General features: G+C 45.8%; 1 protein-coding gene across 1 annotated transcript in view; it reads right to left on the bottom strand.

Moving 5' to 3' along the window:
* The window catches only part of dsn1 (DSN1 component of MIS12 kinetochore complex), a 34838-nt gene that overhangs the window by 1865 nt on the left and 11234 nt on the right, over positions 1-21739 (bottom strand). The window contains exons 3-11 of the mRNA XM_080216511.1: positions 21002-21122; positions 18976-19296; positions 11075-11148; positions 8727-8799; positions 6751-6838; positions 5942-6001; positions 3835-3906; positions 3095-3245; positions 491-578 (exon numbers count right to left, since the gene is read on the bottom strand). Coding sequence (XP_080072637.1) covers positions 491-578; positions 3095-3245; positions 3835-3906; positions 5942-6001; positions 6751-6838; positions 8727-8799; positions 11075-11148; positions 18976-19296; positions 21002-21122 — 1048 coding nt within the window. The remainder of the gene's footprint in view (positions 1-490; positions 579-3094; positions 3246-3834; positions 3907-5941; positions 6002-6750; positions 6839-8726; positions 8800-11074; positions 11149-18975; positions 19297-21001; positions 21123-21739) is intronic.

Genomic DNA, 21739 nt, shown 5'->3' with positions numbered 1-21739 from the left:
CATTTGGGGACATCGCAGGCAATGGGCTAGCCTCGTCCTTGGTGAACCACCTTCTTGATCATGGTTTCACCCCTGAACACAGGGTAAAGACAGGCCACTGTGACACTGTTAGATATCATCTTGATAACTGGTTACAATGCAGCAGTAAAAGGAGGTGGCAGCTCTTATTTTTTTACAATGATCTGTGTAAACAGCCCAGAGTCTGTTCATATTATAGATAGAAATTATTTGACAAGATGGAAGGCTCAGACAATGAGGTGGACACCCCAGTTAGCAGGGGCTGTTCTGAAATAGTTCTCTTACCCCCAATCTGCCCTCCCCCCATCAACCCACCCCCTCCCCATCAAGAAGTCCTAGGGACATGAAAGCTTGAGAAAGGGTGACTGTACATCAAAGCAGGTTTCAGATCCAGAAAGTTCCACCAGTTTATGTGGTCATGGATTAAGTATGGTCAGCTCTGGGCAGGACGGAAGGAGACGGAGAAACTCACCGAACTGTTTGGAAATGGTGTTCAGACAGGAATCCCACTCTTGCCTGGCTCTGCCAATCAGGTTCATGGTTAGTTGCAGTTGGTCCATCTACAAGAGATCACATTTCAGCTTCATTTCCACAACCAATTATCTCCAAAATCCCAGAACCCACCAACTCAAACACCAAGGACAGGAACGTACACTGGCTTTAGATCACAAAGCTGCTTAGTCTACAGTAGTCCATTCAAATCCCCCTGGCTGCTTACTTTACAAATGCTGACATAAACTGATGATTCAGGACTCACTCCACAAGCCCTCGAAGATGCATAAAGATCCAACGGTGTGGTGCAGGAGAGACGGCTGCGGTAGAGGCAGTGGCTGGGAGAAAGCCTTTCCACCTCGCATACAGGTGAAACAGGTGAGGCCAGGTTCGGGTTACAGGGAGTTAGTGTCTGGTTAGCTTGTGCATCATCATTCTATCCTTGGTATCTCCAGATAAGTGCTCTGTGCAGCTGTAGCACAACCTCCACACCCTTCCTACTCCTGCTCAAGAGAGATAGATCGATCGCCATCCCCTCAGCTTTCTCTCCATTGAACCTGCTGACAGACAGGCCATCCAGAGTCCATTCCAACTGCATTAGGATGGAAGTTAGACTGCTGACAAACAGCAGCTCATCCTCTGCAACTCAACGCCAACCTGCAAACGGAAGGGCAAAGTCCCAAAGAAATGACAAACCAGGATCCACTGATGTTCAGGGAATTCCAGAACAGACTAACTCTATCAGCCAGTGTTTAACATGCGGTTAAAATATCACGTGTCCAGAGCCTGCCCTCTCCCCATCCAGCTGGATTCTCTTTCTTCAGCTTATTGGTCCCAATCTCTGGCTGCTGGAAGAAATCATCACATATCACTCCCTCAGGCAGCACCTTCCAAACCCACGGCCACTCCCATCTAGAAGGACAAGGTGAGCAGACACATGGGGGCACCACCACCAGGATGTTCCAGCCCTTCAACTCTCCACCCAGATGAGATCATAAATAAGACAGAGCAGGAGTCAGCCATTCAGCCCATTGAGTCTGCTCTGCCATTCAATTCACACAATTGGTGTGATAATCATCAAGTCCACTTTCCCGCCTTATCCTGCTAATCATTCACTGGGTCAAAATTCTCAAACTCCTTCCCGAACAGCACCATGGGTGCACCTACACCATATCTGTTCAAGGCAGCTCATCACCATCTCATCAAAGACACTTGGAGCTGGACAGTAAATGCTGACCTAGCCAGCGACACACACAATTAAAACTATAAGACCATCAGAAGTAGGAGCAGAAATAGGCCATTTGGCCCATAGAGTCTGCTCCGCCATTCAATGAGATCATGAGTGATCTGATAATCCTCACTCCACTTTCCCATCTTATCCTCAGAACCCTCAATTCCCTTACTGATTAAAATTCTGTCTATCTCAGCCTTCAACATACTTAACGACCCAGCCTCTACAGGAAAGAGTTGCATAGATTCAACACTCTCAGAAGAAATTCCTCCTCATCTCTCTTACCGAGATTATGGAGCATTTACCTATAATATCTGTCCCTTGTCAAAGAAGAATTGAATAAATGATTGGCATAAGACTGTCAGTAATAACAATAAATCAACTCTTGGTTGGGTTGGGGGGGGGGGGGGGGGGGGGACACACAGGAAGGGGTGGGTGGAGAGAGAGAGAGAGAGAGAGAGAGAGAGAGACACAGAGAGAGAGAGAGAGAGAGAGACACAGAGAGAGAGAGAGAGAGAGAGAAATCACTTTGGATAGAGTTTCTTGTGGTGGACCAATGCTGGCTCTGCCCAAAATCTTAGTTTAGCTCAGGGACAGTCGAGTTTGATTGGCCCAGTACTTTGGCCAGCTCCAAAACACGGAGGAAAACAGAAGCAGCTACCATGAGGATCAGCTTCACTCTGTCAGAAACTACAAAGGGTCGTGAACGTAGCCCAATCCATCAAACAAACCAGATTCCCATCCACTGTCTCTGTCTACACTTCCTGCTGCCTCGGCAAAGTAACCAGCATAACTAAGGACCGCAGGCACCCCGGACACACACTTTTCCACCTTCTTCCATCGGGAAAAAGAGACAAAAGTCAAAGGTCATGCACCAACTGACTCAAGAACAGCTTCTTCTCTGCTGCGTCAGACTGTTGAATGGACCTACCTTGCATTAAGTTGATCTTTCTCTACTCTTTAGCTATGATTGTAATACTACATTCTGCACTCTCTCCTTTCCTTCTCCCCTATGTACTCTATGAACAGTATGCTTTGTCCATATAGCACATAAGAAACAATACTTCTCTCTGTATACTAATGAGACAATAATAAATCAAATCATTGTGAGCAAAAAATCATTACGAGGAGACTGTCTCCCTCAGCCCATTGAGATTAGGATCACCCTGCTGCCCCCAGCTATGCCTGTGATCTGGGAACCATTCTCATCTGTTATGGGACAATGGTGCTTTGTCTGTTTACATTAAATATCACATCGAAACTGACTTTGATCCTTTTTTTGGTGATCTGAAACTCCGGACCAAACTCTTACAACGTAGCGTGTCCCCTGGCTTCCCTGCCCACCGTACTCACGACACACTCCATGGTCCGGAGAATGGATATATCCTCGTTGAGATAGCGATGATAATCGGGCTTTGTCCTGATCACACCCATCTGCGAGTTCTCCATCACAGCGACCGGCTCCAGCACGCTGCCAACCGCCATTGCAGCTTTCTCAAAATCACTGAAAAGCAGTAAAATTAGAACCGTGTTTCACAAATGGCAACAGGAAACTGGGACAGGGAATTCCAGATCAGAGAGGCTACATCCATCGTTCTCCCCACCCCAGCCAGTGAGAGTCACAGGGAATCGTCACAATCCTGCACCAACACTTGTATCTGAGACAGAAGTGGGTTACTATCTCCACGGGCTTGAAGGACAGCTGCCCTCCCCTCACCCCCAACAACCCCCTCACTCTCCCCTCTCCCAGAGCCGTACCCCCTGCCCTCCACCCCCTCCTCCCGACACACATACACTCCCCATCCTCCCCCACCCCCCCCACACCCCTGACCAATGGTCATTAGACTTTTAATTCCAGATTTTTATTGAATTGAAATTTCACCGCCTGCTGTGGTGGGATTGGGAACTCGGGTCGATAGAGCATTACGCTGGGTCTGTGGATTCTAGCCCAGCGACAATCCCACTGCCATCTCCTCCTCTGAAGAAGTTAAACCACGTGGGAGTGGTTTAACGTGACAGTCACTCACAAAGGAAGCTCCAGTGTATCAGAAACCCGAGTAAGAAAGAAAGAAAGAAATCTTTCGGCAACTTACCCAGTTGCAGTTTCGGATTTCTGTCGATAGACGTCCAGCAGTTGATCCCAGGCTTTACACTCAGCGTTTAGTCTGTAAATAAACAGCACAGAGTGCAGGCTTTGACTTGATGCTGGTTTCACTTCCACTGAAAGCATTGCTGAGGAACCCCTCACTAGAAGATCAGAATCCACACACAGCTTAACCAGCTGGATGGAGACCACTTACCTGAGGGAGCCTACAACCACCCCTGCCCTCCCCCCCCACCACGAGGGCCACCACAATCTCAGGGCCTACACAACCCCACCCCACACCCTCTTGCTGGAAGGGCAATTTATAGAAGCCTAGAGTGCAGAAGGAGGCCATTCAGTCCATCAAGCCTGCACTGAGAACAATCCCATCCAGCCCTATCCCCATAACCCCATGCACTAAGGGGCAATATAGCATGATCATTGCAACTAACCTACACATCTTTGGGAGAAAACTGAAGCACCCCACGCAGACACGCGAGAACATGCAAACCCCACACAGACAGTGACCCAAGCCGGGAATTGAACCTGGGTCCCTGGTGCCATGAGACAGCAGTGCTAACCACTGTGCCATCCACTGATACATACAAAAACATTTGAACTGTCCAGTTTTCCCAATGCACATCTGGTCACTGCCGATATTAATACCCGTCAGGTAGAAGAGCTTGGGCCTGCTTCCACTCCCATGCATTCCTGATGATGACTTCAAGATGGGTTAATGGTTAAGTGTGTGCTGGGACTGAGTCACACAGGCCTGGCAGGCGTCATCTTCGGAGCGACGTTTGTGTTCTGTATTAGCTGAACCTCGGCCAGTGTATTGAGAGGTGTGCAGTCAAAGACAATGGTCTGCGGAGAACGGTGAGACTGGACACTGCCTGTCAGTCCACTTGATGATTAATGGGTGTGCGGACATTGATGGCATCTGCACCCCGACAGAAGGCAAGTTCCCCCAGAAGGGCAGGGGAGGAAATTAAAATGCTAAAGCACCAAGCTACACAGGTTATCGAGATCTCCTGGAGGGAGCTGTTCCCCTCGGATCCCTGAATATTAGGGCTGCAAGATGGAGAAGGCAAACAGCACCACCAATAGGAAGGAAACGGGACTGCGGGCTTAGTGCAACACACCGATTCCGGAATTAGCTCCGGCTTCTCCAAACCTGCCCTGGGACAGCTCCCTCTTGTTGACCCACCAGTACCTGGGAGCTGGATCCCACTGCACAGATTCACACACTCACTTCACCCGAGGGAAAAAGGATAACAATCACCGTTTTAAAAAAATACTCAGATTGAGATCGAGCTGCTCTGATTGTCGGATGCCCTGATAAGCTGTACTTCAGAAATAGTGTAAGTTTATTTATTAGTGTCACAAGTAAGGCTTACATTAACACTGCATTGAAATTACTGTGAAATTCCCCTAGTCGCCACACTCAGGCGCCTGTTCGGGTACACTGAGGGAGAACTTAGCACGGCCAATGCAACCTAACCGCACGTCTTTCAGACTGTGGGAGGAAACCCACGCAGACATGGGGAGAATGCGTAGCCTCCGCACTCCGACAGTGACCCAAGCTGGGAACCGAACCTGGGTCCTCAGTGCAGTGAGACAGCAGTGCTAACCATTGTGCCGCCCAGTCAGTTTGTTACTAACTGCCATTGATAATGTAGGAAGCACTCAGCACATCTGCATAGTAAGCTCCCACAATTTGCAGCCAAATGTTTCTGCGCTGCTGAGTGAGGGATAAATATTGAGCAGGTTGCCGAGCACTGGTTCCCTGCACTGCTTTCAAATAGCACCATAGGATCTTTTACAGCTGCCAGAAAGCGAACCCAGGGCCCAAGATTAACATCTCACCTTAAAGATAGTGTCTCTGATAGTGCAGCACTTCCTCAGTGCTGAAATGGAGTGGCAGCCTGGGCTTTGATGCTCGGGTGTAGAACCCACAAATCTTCTGAGTCAGAGGCAAGATTGCTACAAACTGAGCCACGGGCGACACCACTAGACATCTCTAGGCTTCTAAAACTTTACTGGTCAGGAATGGCCCTTTATGAGCTGGCCCGGCAGTTTTGAGTTTTAACACAGAACAAGAGACCAGGATATCATACCTGGAAATGTCATCCTTCAGCTGCTTCATCATCAGCTCCGTCTCTGGAGTGGGTAAAACACTGAAAAATAAACATCACTAACGTCACCAATACTGGCACCAGGATAACACACATAGCAGATTACTGGGAATCACTTAACGGCAGGCTCGAGGAGAGAATCAATGGCTGCACCAACAGCCCAGTGCCACTGGATGCTGCCTTCACGAGGGGGGCACTGGATATAACTGGCGTTCTCCAGGTTTTTTGTTTCAAAGTGTGGAGGTGTTCTGCTGCAGAGCGCACCCCCACAGCATCACTGAGACGCAGTCTGTGGACACAGTCTGAGATGCAGAACTCTTTGCCGCAGAAGGCTGTGGAGGCCAGGTCATTGAGTGTCTTTAAGACAGAGAGAGAGAGATAAGTTCTTAATTAATCAGGGGTTACGAGGAAAAGGCAGGAGAACGGGGATGTGAAAAATATCAGCCATGATTGAATGGCGGAGCAAGCTCGATGGGTTGAGTGGCCTAATTCTGCTCCAATGTCTCATGGTCTTATGGACTTGGTAATCGCAGCCACCAGCAGGGAGTGCCGAGTGGTGTTAACTTCACCCCAATTCCTGCAGTGAGAACTCAACGTCTCCAGGCCGGCATCATCCCAGCGGCTCATCACTGAGCGGTGCAGAGCGAGCTCTGATCTCCAGCACAGCTTCCCAGATGGGAACTGAGAGAGAGAGATAGAATGTTCATCCGCATACATAAACATAAAGCTGCCTCTAAAACTATAAGAGCCATCAGTGTGTCCTCTCCAGTAGACGTGGTTAGGTTACTTACTCGTCAGGTTTCTCTGTGCATTTCCTCAGCGTCCCGTCCAGTTTCATTGTCTCTACAATCCGCTTGATGTCACTGGAAATACTCGAAGCTGTGAGGATAAAAGAAAAAAAAAACAAACAGCATAAGGGAAAAAACACACACACAGAGCAGGACTGTCCCTAGACTGCGCAGACCCGCCTCTACCCCCCCCCCAGACTGCACTGCCCGCAACCACCAGCCCCCCTCCTCCAGACTGCAGTGCTGCCCTAGCCCCAGCCATATTAGAGGTGATGCAGCAAAGATGCGCATTTCTCTGGATAAATTCTCTCGTTGGTAATGAAGAGAGCTTTGATCCACTTTGATGCAGAGCTGTGAGCTATTCATTATTTTCCACTTCACAAAGAGCTTACTAATGATTGGAACATTGCTGCTAACACTCACTTCACTGTTTAATACATTTGGTTCCCAGGTAGGACGCTTGGAACTGCAAAACCAGAAAGTATAGGAGCAGAATTAGGCCACCCAGCCCATCGAGTCTGCTCCATCATTCAATTATGGCTGATAAGTTTCTCAATCCCATTCTCCTGCCTTTTCCCCATAACCTTTGATCCCCTTACCAATCAAGAACCCATCTATTTCTGTCTTAAAGACACTCAATGACCTGCCCTCCACAGCCTTCTGCAGCAGAGTTCCACAGATTCACCACTCTCTGGCTGAAGAGACTCCTCATCTCTGTTCTAAAGAGTTATAGAAAAAGGTTATCCTTTTCTGAGGCTGTGCCCTCGGATCCAAGTCTCTCCGACTAATGGAAACATCCTCTCCATGTCCACTCTATCCAGGCCTTTCATTATGCTGTACATTTCAACGAGATCTCCCCCTCATCCTTCTAAACTCCATCGAATATCGAATCGAAGTCCTCAAATGTCAAGCTTTCATTCTCGAGATCGTTCTGGTGAACCTCCTCTGGACCCTCTCCTGGGCTTTAGATATGGGGCCCAAAATTGCTCACAATACTTCAAATGGGGTCTGACCATCATGAAAGAGACCATCTATATTTCAGCCAGACACAGCGACAAACATCAAGGTGTCAGAAAGAGGAAAAGAAAAAGTGAAACACACAGAATTTTGATCAAATGTCGTTTTGCACCAGTTTTTCTGACAAATAAAGCCACCCACAGTGTCAATGACAACTTGCTGCAGCAGGTGAGTGCCACACAGGCTCTCGATGAAACAGCCCCGAATGGGATCAACTTCACTTTCAGAACCGACTTCATCCTACATAGCGCAAAGCATCACCATGGGGGGCCTGGTGGATTGGAGTATTCCACAGGCCCAGAGTGTGGCTGGAATGTGCAATTTGAAAAGTTGCTAAAGTTTGTTTATTCATCACAAGGCTTATATTAATGCTGCAATGAAGTTACTGTGAAATTCCCCTAGTCACCACACTCCAGCGCCTGTTCAGGTCAATGCACCCTAACCAGCACGCCTTTCAGACTGTGGGAGGAAACCAGAACACACGGAGGAAACCCACACAGACACGGGGAGAACGTGCAAACTCCACACAGACGCGACCCAAGCTGGGAATCAAACCCGGGTCCCTGGTGCTGTGAGGCAGCAGTGCTTACCCACTGTGCTGCCCCTAGGAGTGGAACTAGATACACAGCAAGGAAAAGGAAAACTAGAATATAAAGATTGGACGGCATGAAGTAACGTGGGAGGAAACACTGCAAGGCCTGCATGTCGCATTATGCTGGTACCATTGCCCAGTCCCAAGTTAACCCTTGTTCTGTCGAACATCTTTACATTTCAACGCAGCAACACAACACAGGTTGAAGAGATAATATAAACCTGGTGGATGGAGTGGCAAACACTAGCAGATGATGGGGTGTGTGTGACAAGACAAAAGCTTGACTCCACTCACAGGGTTCTCAACCAGGAACATAAAGCTTTGTGGAGGGTAAATCACAGACGGCAAACTGAAGGTATTTCCAACTCACCATGTGTTTGAAAAGAGTTCAGACTGAAGTCCTCTCGTGACTCCAAGGAGTGCTGCAGCTTCTGCAGAGTATACTGAGAGAGAAAAACAATAATTTCTTTACATCTATTCATTCAAAAAAACACTGACAGTCAAAAGAACATTTCTTTACAAATGTATACAGATGCTATTATAGCTAAACCTGTGCAGTAAACTTAATATTAGCCACAAGCCTGTCATGAGCCCAGACCATGTGGTCCCAAACAGACCCCCAAATGTGATTAGAATTCAAATAGGGGACAGTAACTTTAAAGCAGATGAAAATAGAAATCCCAGTTACTCGTGTTACAAGTCAGGCTGGATATTTCAAGGACTTCTATGAAGCTCGTCTGACCTTTAATGTTTTACGTTGCACTTGGCTAGGGTGGGCCTGAGGGGTTTCCCATCAGGTGTGACTCAACTGACCCACAAGGAGCTCTTATCAAAAACAAAGTTTAATTAAGAATATTGTTGACATTTATAGTAAGACAATTAGCAAGAACTTTTAATAGTTATAAACAAAAAAACACAACAACCAGGATAATCTCTAACTCTTAAGGAAATATTTTTAATTTGCTCCAACCAAAGCCAACATCCAACACACAAAACCCTCCAAATAAACGCAATGCAGCACAGTTAATGTCCACTGGTTACAGGAATCCAGCCTCCTGGGCTGAATGCCGAAAATCCCTTGAAGAAACTCATAAGAGGTTGTGGGCGAATCTATTTCTCAAAACGCAGCTTCTTTAAGGCAGGATGGCAATAAGCCCTTCTTTCAGTGAACTGATAATAGTTCCAGAACCAAAGAGAAGAATAGAGAGAGAGACAGACAAAGATTGCTTCTTAGCTTGCTGCCAAACTGCTTCCAACACTCCAAAACGAAACTGACAGCTGAAAAGAAAAAACCCCTATCACCTGACTGCCCCAGCTTAGTCCACTCCCAATGACATCGCTGAAGCTGTTAAGTAATGATTTTTTAAAAAAATACCTTTCTTAAAGGTACACTTGCATGACACTCACTAAGAAAATAAAGCCACAGGATGCTAGCTTTAAACAAACAGAAGAAACGTTACGATACATGAGTTAACAAAACAAACAGCCACAATTATCTATCTTATACTCCAATATCCAGAACTAACATCAGATGGTGTAGTGATTAGAAGTGCTACCTCAGCTGCAGGGACCTGGGTTCAATTCCCATCTCGGATCACTGTCTGTGCAGAGTCTGCACGTTCTCTGTGCTTGTGGGTTTCCTCCAGATGCTCCGGTTTCCTCCCATAGTCCAAAAGACATGGATAGGTACATGAACTGTGCTAAATTCTCCCTTAGTGTACCCAAACAGGTGCCAGAGTGTGTTGACCAGGGGATTTTCACAGTAACTTCATTGCAGTGTTAATGTAGGCATACTTGTGACAATAAATAAAACTTTAAAAACTTAGCATCAGGAAAATGTGAAACTGTGCTTGAAACATCACAAAAAGCACTTTAAATGGCAGACACAAGAGACTATTCCCCTGAATTTTCTCAACAACTCACCAGATATTAAATTTTTCACAAATTCATTTACAGGATGTGGGCATCGCCAGCTGGGTACAGCATTTACTGCCCATCCCTCACCGTCCACCATTTCAGAGGACATTTGAGAGCCAACCACATTGCTGTGGCTCTGGAGTCACATGTAGGCCAGGCCGGGTAAGCACAGCATGCAGGGACATGGGGATAGGACCTGGATGGGATTGTGGTCAGTGTAGACTTGATGGGCGCAATGGCCTCTTCCTGCACTGTAGGGTTTCTATGATTCTTTCTGGACCCCAGATTCAAATTCCACCCCTCCCTACAGCAGTGCTGCAGCCCCAGAATACAAAGACTCACTCCTCTGCTTATGGTAGGGAGTGACAAGAAAAATAAAAAACACAAATTTATTTACCCGTTTAAACATTGAACATGTCAACACAATGTGGTTCGCACTGCTGCCTCACAGCACCAGGGACCCGGGTTTGATTCCCAGCTTGGGTCACTGTCTCTGTGGACTCTGCATGTTCTCCCCATGTCTGCGTGGGTTTCTTCCAGGTGCTCCAGTTTCCCCCCACAGTCTGAAAGACATGTTGATTAGATGCTTTGACCCGAACAGACGCCGGAGTGTGGCGACTACGGGAATTTCACGGTAACTTCATTGCAGTGTTAATGTAAGCCTTGTGACTAATGAATAAACTTTACAGTCCACGTTGGACAAGATATGAAAATTTCATCTCCCCATTACTTTTTACTGAAATCCCAGTGATTAGACCAATGTCAGGACTTGCAGCAAGCAAAGTGAACAAAGTTTCTTACCTCCAAACATGCCTGAAACAGCAGCGCCAGTCTTTCATGCTCGGGTAAATCCATCCTGATACCCTCACAGATCTCTGAATAAATGGATAAAGGTGAAAAGCAAGGGGTAAAACGCTCACTTAAATATCCAGTCAGAGTTTCCAACCTGACAATATGTGCATTCTTGACGTGGTAACTGTTTGAAATAATTAATGCGTTATGTTATTCTGATTTTTAAAAACTCTTCCAACCTCATTTTTCCCCTCAACAACCAGCATCACATTAGATTACAGAATCCTACAGTGCAGAAGGAGGCCATTCGACCCATCCAGCCTGCACTGCTGCCTCACAGCTCCAGGGATAAGAGCATAAGATGATAAGAAATAGGAGCAGGAGTCGGCCATCTAGCCCTTCGAGCCTGCCCCGCCATTCAATAAGATCATGGCTGATCTGAAGTGGATCAGTTCCACTTTCCCGCTTTCTCCCCATAACCCTTAATTCCTTTGCCTACCAAAAACCAATCTACCCGTGTCTTAAATATATTTAGCAAAGTAGCCTCCACCACTTCAACAGGCAGAGAATTCCAGAGATTCACCACCCTTTGAGTGAAGAAGTTCCTCCTCAACTCCGTTCTAAACTGCCCCCCACTTATCTTGAGACTGTGCCCTCTAGTCCTGCTGTCCTTTCTGAGCGGGATCTGGGTTTGATTCCTGGCTTGGGTCGCTGTCTTGTGAGGACTTTGCATGTTCACCCTGTGTCTGTGTGGGTTTCCTCTGGTTTGCTCCCACAGTCCAAAGATGCATGGGTCAGGTGCTTTGGCAGTGTTAAATTGCCCCTTAGTGTGTGGGTTAGCGGGGCAAAAATATGGGTTATACAGATAAGGCCTGGGTGGGACTGTTATGGATGCAAAGCGATAGGCCGAATGGCCTCTTCCTGCACTGTAGAGTTTATGATTCTATGAAATACCCCTAGTCGCCACACTCCGGCACCTGTTCGGGTCAATGCACCCTAACGAGCACATTTTTCAGAATGTGGGAGGAAACCCACGCAGACACGAGAAGAATGTGCAAACTCTACACAGACAGTGACCCAAGCTGGGAATCGAACCTGGGTCCCTGGCACTGCGAGGCAGCAGTGCTAACCACTGTGCCACCGTGTTAGGATCTACATGGGTAGTTTTCAGTCACAAAATTGTGTCCGTGAGACAAGCACAAGGTGGCTATAATGCCAGGATATGTTATTAATGCTGTCATACTACACTCTGAAAGGGAAGGGGAACAAAATATGGGCTGGAGTGAAGTGGTTGCAACAGGAGAACTCTGGATTAACAAAGGCCACTTTGCCTGCCTCAGCCACTTCAAAGGCATTGCATTACACTGGACAAAACAACATAAAGACTCGCCTTTGCACAACACCTTGTATTACAACGCCCATTGCACTTTCTGAAGTTGTAAAGGACAGAACCAAAACAGCCATGACTCCTTGCCTTACCCCCCACCCAAAAACAGCAATGCAATAACAACCAAATATTCTAGCGTTCCTGACCAATAAATATTAGGAACACAGGAGCAGAAGGCCATGCCTGATCTTCTACTCAGTGGGACGAACCTGTCTTAATACTTTAGGGTTTTACCAAACTTTGAGCGGAGGGATCCCCAAGTGACCTCCCAAGGCCATCCCAAAAATTCACAACGTCGACGGCTTATTACCACAAAATAGAGGCAAACACAGAAACCAAAGATAACAGTCTTTAGCGGCATGACCCGACCCTCCCCTCCGCACACCCCCTCCCCCCACCGCGTGACACGACCCCTCCCCTCCCTAACACCCCCACCACGCGACCCCTTCCCTCCCTTACCCCCCCACCGTGCGACCCCTCTCCTCCCTTATCCCCCCCACCGCACGACGTGACCCCTCCCCTCCCTTATCCCCCCCACCGCGTGACGCAACCCCTCCCCTCCCTTACCCCCACAACACAACCCCTCCCTTCCCTTACCCCCCCATGACACAACCCCTCCCCTCCCTCACCAACACCCCCCTGCTTGATACGACCCCTCCCCTCCACCACCCCACCCAACTCAACCCCTCCCATACGTCCCCCCAATTGACACCCCCCCCCCCCCCCCACATGAAGGAATGCTCAAACTTGAACTGCTTTGCCAATTGGATGGCCCTTTGACAAAGGGTCATCTGAGCTCCAAACATCAGCTCTTTTCTCTCCTCGCAGAGGAATTTGTTTCCCTTTAATCATCTAAGACCATCCCATAATCTTTTAAACTCTAGGGAATACAAACCAGAATGATGCAACATGTCCTTTTATCCTGGCATTGTTCTGGTCATCCTGCACTCCAACTCTTCCAAGGCCAATGTGTCCTTCCTGAGATTCAGTACCTGATCTAGCATTCGAGATAGAGTCTGCCCGCAACTCTCGCTGGTTGTCATGCAACCTCCACCCCATCGGATTCCAGCCTTATTGAGATACAGGCCAACGTTCCAGTTACTTTTCAAATCAGCCTTTTCGTGCCTGGCCGCTGGCTTCCAGTGATTTTTCAACCCCTAAATCTCTTGGCTCCAAAGGTTTGAGCTTCTCACCATTGAAAAAAACACTCCCATCTATCCTTGTTGGCTCTAAAGTGACGACCCCACACTGAACTTCATCGATCGCAGTTTTGCCCACTCACTCACTCGTTCAATCAATCTTCCTATGGAACTTCCTGCTCCATCTGCATTATTTACTGTGCCGCCTTATTTAGTGGCAGTTAGCGTCAGTGTTGAGATATACGTCTCTCAATCTTTCACCCATTTATAAATATCGCGAAACACTGAGGCCCAAGTATTGATCCCTGGATGACACCATTATTCACATTCTGCTGCTCTGAATACCTTCTTATTCTCAGATAAAAGCAAATTACTGCAGATGTTGGAATCTGAAACTAAAAGGGAAAATGCTGGAAAATCTAAGCAGGTCTGGCAGCATCTGTAAGAAGAGAAAAGAGCTGACGTTTCGAGTCCAGACGACCTTTGTCAAAGATCATTTCTACTCAGTCTCTATTGCCTAATTGCGTTTCTAAGCAAAAGCTCATTGCCTCCGATTTCATGCACTCTAATTTTAGTTATGTGGAACCTTATTTATTCTATGTGGAATTTGATCTTTAGAATCTCCCCATATCTACATTTGTTATCTATCAACACAGATATCAGGAGTAGGCCACTTGGCCCCTCCAACCTGCTCCTCCATTCAATAAGCTCATGACTGGTCTGATTGGAATCTCAACCCCACATTTCTGCCGACCCCCAATAAATTTTTGCCCCCTCGTTAATCAAGAATCTCTCTCGCTTTGCCTTAAAAATATTCAAAGATTCCACTGCCTTTTGTGGAAGAGCACTCAAAACTGATGACCCTAAAGAGAAAAAAATGCATCTGTCTTAAATGGACAACTCCTTATTTTTAAAGTGACCCCTACTTCTAGATTACCTGAGAAGAGGAAATATCCTCTCCACATTCACCTCGTCAATACCTTCAGGATTTTATACGTTTCAACTCCAGCAGATACAAGACCAGCTTTCCTTTCTTAGGCAATCTGTTCATTCCAGGTATTAAGTCTTCTAAACGGCTAATTCAGGAGACTGATACTGTATGCAGTACTTTAAAATGTGGTCTCACCAGTGCCCTCTAATACTGAAGTGTAACATCCCTACTTTTGGATTCAATGCCCTTCATAATAACCAATAACGTTACATTAGCTTTTCTAATTACTTGCATTTACCTGCTTTTGAGATTCATGCACTAGGACACCCAGATCCCTCTGCATCTCAGAGCTCTGCAATCTCTCACCATTTAAATGTGCTTCTCTTTTATTCTTCTTGCCAAAATGGACAATTCACATTTTCCACATTATACTTCATTTGCAAGATCTTTGCTCAGACTTTACATGTCCCATGTCAAAGCTCATTCCTACTATCAGTCTCTATTGCTTAGTTCCCCACCTAAGCAAAAGTACTTCAAGTTACTTACTTGCTTCAGTTTCCAACTTAATTTCCTACCTATCTTTGTGTCATCAGCAAATTTAGCAACCAGTGATTGGTATCTTCATCCAAATCATTTGTATCAACAATGAGGAGTTGAGGCCCCAGCACTCGCTATATCCTGCCATCTAGAAAAAAACTCATTTGTGCCTACTCTCTCTTTCCTGTCAGCTTTTATTTCCCACAATAACCTTTGGTGTGGCAATCAAATGCCTTCTGGAAATCTAAGCATAGTTCAACCACCCCTTTATCCATAGCACGCTGAAAAAAATTCCAATAAATTGGTTAAACACGATTTCCCTTTCACAAAATCACGTTGCAGTGCCTGATTGCCTTGAATTTTGCAGTGTCCTATAACATTTTTAACAATTGCTTCTAACATTTTCCATATGACAGATGTTTAAGTTAATTGGTCCATAGTTTGAGGTCTGTCTCCCTACCTTTTTGAATAATGGAGTTACATTTTCCAATTGAAAGGAACCTTCCCTTAATCAAGAGAATTTTGGAAAATTAAAACCAACACTTCAAGTATGTCATCAACCACTCCTTTTAAGACTCTGGGGTGAAGACCATCTTGGAATTTATCAGACCACAGATCCAACAACTTGCTCACTACTACTTTGCCAGTGATTGTAATTTCTGCCCCCCCCCCTCCGAATAGTTCCCACCCTTCTATTAATTCAAAAACTTCAACAACCTTCATTAGAAGCCACTTGCCCATTACAAATCCTTTTTCATGGGATGAGGGTCTCCCTGGGAATGGCAACATTTGTTGCCCATCACTAACTGCCCTGAAGAAAGTGGCGATGAGCCACATTCTTGAGCTGCTGCAGCAAATGTGGTATAGGTACACCCCGCACTGCTATTAGGAAGGTTTTGTCCCAGTGACAGTAAAGGAACAGCAATATATTTCCAGATCAGAATACTGAGAGACTTGGGAGGGTGTCGGATTCTCTGCATTATTTGCCCAGTTAAAATGGCTTCATTTAATTGTGCCATGCTAGAAGCTAACTTAAGCTAATTTGGTCGCAAAAGCTTGTAATTGTGTCCAGCCTAGAAACTTGGCTACATTCTCTGAAAGTACAAATGTAAGGTAAACAGGCTTTCTCATCAGGTAAACGCAGTGTTTCATGGCCACAGATGCCAATTGTTTATGCAGCTAGAGACTGTTTGTACCTAGCTCTTTGATAACACAAGATAAATATTCAGTTATATTGTAGACACACAACGATGTTTAATTAAGCCAATCCAGACAAAGCTTTGAGAATTTTTGACCAGCACAATGCTGGCTGGCTTTTGCTGCTTTCCCTGTTTCTCTCTCACCAGTGAAATTAATCTCTTTCACTTTCTGTAAAATGTTAATTATGAAGGACACTTAAAGAAATTTCCACTTTGAACCATTTGTACCTACGTCTATTCTAAAGGAATGAACGGATCCGACAGAGAGGAACTTGCTGGTGCTGGTGTCCCCACACGACAATAACCCTATCCCTGTAAGTCGTGGCAGTCACGGGTTTGGAAAGTGGTAGCACGCTGCTGGCCCTGTGCGTCAGTGGTGCGGGGAGCAGATGTTGAAGATGGTAGAGGGAGTGCCACTCAAGCGGAACTGCTTTGCCCTGGATGGTAATGGACCCTACGGGTTTTAAAGCTGCAGGATTAAAGAATATTCCATTGTGCACCTGACTTGTGCCCTGTCAATGGTAAGGGCTTTGCAAGGGGGACGTAAATGAGTTACCTGCTGCAGAATTCCCGGCCTCTGACCTGCTCAGTACTTACATGGCTAGTCCAGCCCAGTCTCTGGTCAATGGTAACCCTAAATGGGGGATTTTAGTCATAGCAATGCCTTGGAACACCAAGGTTAGATTTTCTTTCTTGTTGCCATACGAGTGCAGTTAACCCAGTTCAGAATGTATTCAAGGCAACACAATTTTCAGCAATGGGTGTCAAATAACCCAAAGGACTTGTTTTCTTTTAGTCTTTTTTTTGCCTGTACCATTGTGGCAGGGACTATACATCTGGCTCATATAGTGCGTGTGTTCTTTCCCACCACGCTGAAGGGGACACATCCATTGAGCTTTCAAAAACCAGGCAAAGGCGCCACTGACCTTGTGTCACTGTCCCTCGCTGGATTAAGGCTCAAGTTCCCACAATTTGCACAGGTTGAAATTTCTCATATTGAGAACCTAGAGAATGTCACATACCAGCCTGTGCGCGCACACATTTTCCAGCCTGGAACACTACTCAGGAACACAAAGGCACACAGGAACAGATGGGACACCAATATCCCAACTAAACACACTTCCAAACTCCGTGGTCTAGAGTTCGGCTCCTCGCTAGACTTCCTAATGCACAGACCGTAATCAGCAAGGATAGGCAACGCCTCCTCCTCCACCATCATCCTCAACACCAGTGCCCTGCAAGGCTGTGTCCTCAGTCCCTTACCACACTCATACATCTATTATTGTGTGGCCAAATTCCACTGAAACTCTATTTTTAAGTTTGCTGATTACACCACTGGATCTCAAATGATGAGACTGAGTTCAGGAAAGAGATAGATGATCTGGTGAACTAGATAATCTCTCCCTCAATGTCAGCAAAATTAAAGAGATAGTCATCGACTTCAGGAAGCACGACACGCCCTTGTTTATATCAATGCTGATAAAGTGGAAATGTTCGACAGCTTCGAGTTTTGGGGTGTTCAGATCACCAACTTGTTCCTGGTCCCTCCATGCTGACACTATATTTAAGAATGCCTCTACTTTCTCAGGAGGCTAAGGAAATTTGGCATGTCCATTACAATTCTCACCAACAATTATGGACGCACCACAGAAATCATCCTTTCTAGCTGTCTCACAGCTTGGTACGGCTCCTGCTCTGACCAAGACTGCAAGAAACTACAAAGGACTGAGGCCAGCACACAAACCAGCCTCCCATCCATTGATTCCATCTACACTTCCCGCTGCCTCAGAAAACAGTCAGCATAATCAAAGACTCCACGCACCCCAGACATACATGGTTTGCCAGGCCTTTGCGGAGGGCATTTAATGATCTGGAGTCACATATAGGCCAGACCAGGTAAAGGGAGCAGATCACCTTCCCTAATAGACATTAGTTAAGGGATATGGAATGGATAATCTTGTTGAAGCCACAGTCAGATCAACCATAACCTTATCAAATGGTGGAGCAGGCTCGAGGGGCCACATGGTCAATTCTCACCCCTAATTCATGAGTTCTGTACGTACAGAGAGTCAAAGAAGAGTTTGTTCACCAATTTTTTTTCAATGCTAATGTACAAGAGAGTAAACTCTGCTGCACTAAAGCTTTCCATTTTCCTACTGCATGATTTCGGAATACAGGCCCATCTCCAAGATGCTGCCAAAGCCACACCAACGGCAGCCTCTGCCAAGAACACAATCACTGCCGTTCGCCCCTTTCCTACACCACCATGCTAGGGAACTTTTTGGGCTTCATAAGACATCTGAGTCGGGGACAGCAAACATTGACCTGCAACTGAGCTTTCTGCAATCTTCACAACAAACAATTTTACAAGTGTCTATATACTGGAAATACACTGGTGAAAATGCTTTACAGGTATTGGGAGGCCTGCAGGAGAATCTACACAAGCCCGAAAGTGGATTGCTCATGAACCATTTGTACCATTGGCAAAAAATTGATCCCAGTCACAGCCAAACCATTCATCCAATAACTTAAGGAATTACTCTTCTGGGGCACAAAACAGACAGCGCTTTGAACCGATGGAAACTTTGCTGTACGTAGGATGCTAGGTTGATTCTCACACGATTCAAAACAAAAGGAGGACCGGAATCGAGCCTAGTTCTTGCTGAGTAAAGTTTTCAAACCAGTCTGGTAAACGGACAACCCTCACCCTTCCTCACCTGTTATGTCTTGGTGGACTGGTGGTAGGGATTTCCGCCCCTTGCCACCCTTGAAGCTGGAGCGTCGCCACGAGTTTGACTTTGGGCTTTTCTTTAGCCGTTTGTTGGAAGATGGTTCCTTACTGACCTCAGGTTCTTCAGCGGGACTGATAGGGGACATCTTGGTTTGGGAGGGTGGGCACTCACTGTCACGTTCTTGAGAGGCCGAGGTGGCATCAGCGTTCTGACCAGGGTTGAGCCTGGGACTGCGCCGGATTGGGAGACTGCTCCGGATCAGGAGACTGCTCCTCTGCGGGGCTTTTTCCTGTTTGGTGACAGGTTCTAGAAAAAAATGAAACTATGAAGAAGGCATTCAGCAACAATCAAAAACGGAAAATCTTCCACCTTGTACCTATCTGAACCAAAGTTACAGTACAAAGTGGCAGCTTCCGATCTCAACTCTTTCGCATTGTAAGAGGAAGCAAAGAACTGAAGGCATCAAGAAGACCACGAGCTGTTCGCTGCATATGGGACTATTGTGGACAGCATGTTAGAGTGAATATGCTCGTTATGACTGTGCTTCTCATTTCGATATGCACTGCTCTTGCTCCAGAACACTTAACTTCCAACTCCAGAGTCACGATAATTGAAATATTAACCATTAATTATGATTTAATGTTCGCAACAATATCTATCTTCCCAATCTGCACAAGGGCAAACCCCTGAAGGATATTGAAATTACACAATAAATTTTTTTTCTGCCAACAGATTGTTCCATTATCAGAGTCTACCGATGTCACCTGGTGATCCATAACAGTTGGGCGTTTATAAAGCACCTTTACCCTTTTCAGGTGAAAAGCCATCGTGAAGCTCTTTGCAGTCACACACTACTTCCAAAGTGCGATCAATGTTGTCAAGTTAGCAAGGACTGATGAATACTAACAGCTTGCCAGCAGTAACATCAAGAAAACCTTAGGAAAGGGTAAGTGCTGTGAAATTAGAAATTCAGAGTGCTCGTTAGTAGGGAAGGAAAAGGCTTAAAGCTCCACTCTTCCAAAAAGGCAAAGAACGAGCACCAAGATGGTGATGCAGATAGAGGTGAAGCAGACAACTTCTACATCAAATGTTATACATAGCCAACGTTACAAGGAAACATGCAAATGGCAGTAAAAGCAAGACACTATTATTGTAATTTTAAAGCATTCAACCAAAAGGAGCCAACAGAATTTTATAGAATGTACAGCATGCAAACAGAACGATTCGACTCGGTTAGATTGCTCTGGTGTTCATGCTGCACAAGCGAAAAGATAAGGTTACAGTGCGAGCAACAGGCAGAGGAACGGAAGCTAACAATAGCACAAAGTGCTAGCTGCATGATCCTCTTTTTATGCGATCGTAGTTACAGCCTTCAGTCACCAATGAGAGTTGCAGAGGCTTTTAACTGTGTACAGGATAAGTTAAGTATTAAAGATCGTAAATAGTTGGCAAAATTTGATCCTTAGTGTTTTCTCTGCCAAGCATTACTTAGAGGTTCAAGACATGTAGCCATACCACAAGGGAGGGAAAGAAAGCAAATCTTGCACTGATTTGTATGAAAATCTTGGTATGTCTTTCTCCTTTAAAAAAAGGATGCACGTCAGTTACTGATGAAGAAGCAAGAGCAGCAAAGCAGTGTAACCTCTCAGGATACGAACAGCTTCTTTCCAGCATTCTCTACTATCCCCTCAATATCGAGCTGCAATGAGTTAACACTATTACATCTCTTTCAACTTACCTGGGACAAGGTCCATCCATCTACTGAGTACACCTGGGTCCTATTTTTATTTTGCTAATACTTTACTTTTGTCCACATTGAGTTTTGTTGGCCGCTATCGAACCTCAGAGCAATCCTCCCACAGGAACGCTCCGTGTAATCCTGTACTTTGTCCAATGCCCACCTTCCCTCTGCCACCTCTGCACATCTATCCTTGCCTCCTGTTTAAATTTTCCCTCAACCTTTTCAGATCACTTTGTTTGACTTTTTACAACACGTGGATAGGCACAGTACCTGTCTTGCATGTCTCCACAGAATCTTTGTCAATGACAGCAGCATTCAGACAGTGGACCAGCTGCTTATCCGAGTTCCCAGGCTCCTGGTGTTTGGCAGATTTCCTTTTAGATAAGGAATTCTACTGGGGGGAAAAAAAAAGGTTGTTCGCATTAAGACTAGTGGTTATTCATAATGAAAATTGCCCTGCTGTTCGACAAGATCACATCACTATGTAGGAACTACTTGTGCTGCCGTTTTGCTTACTTAGATATTCTGAATCAAATTTTAAAAAGATTTTAATGGGAGGAAAAAAGACAGATTGTCAAGTTTGATAAACAAGTACAAATAAATGCAGTTGGTCAGGCTAGGGCTTTATTCCTTGGAATGTAGGAGAATGAGGGATGACCTTATTGAGATGTATAAAATCAGAAGCACAGATAGGATGAATGCACACAGTCTTTATTCCAGGGATGGGGATTTGGAAACTAAAGAACATAGGCTTAAGGTGAGAAGGGAAGATTTAAAAGGGACTCAAGGAGCAACTTCTTCATGCAGAGGGTGGACTATGGAATGAGCTACCAGAGAAAGTAGTTGAAGTGGGTTCAATATACTATATGTAAAAAGCATTCGGATAAGTATATTTGGATGGAAAAGGTTAAGTTAAAGTTTATTTATTCGACACAAGTAAGGCTTGCACTAACACTGCAATGAAGTTAGTGTGAAATTCCCCTAGTCGCCACACTCTGGCTCCTGTTC

The sequence above is a fragment of the Carcharhinus amblyrhynchos genome, chromosome 33 (assembly GCF_965287045.1).
Source record: "Carcharhinus amblyrhynchos chromosome 33, sCarAmb.v2.hapA, whole genome shotgun sequence".
NCBI classification, from domain to species: domain Eukaryota; kingdom Metazoa; phylum Chordata; class Chondrichthyes; order Carcharhiniformes; family Carcharhinidae; genus Carcharhinus; species Carcharhinus amblyrhynchos.
The sequence above is the reverse complement of the archived record's forward strand: the minus strand, read 5'-3'. Positions and strand labels throughout refer to the sequence as shown.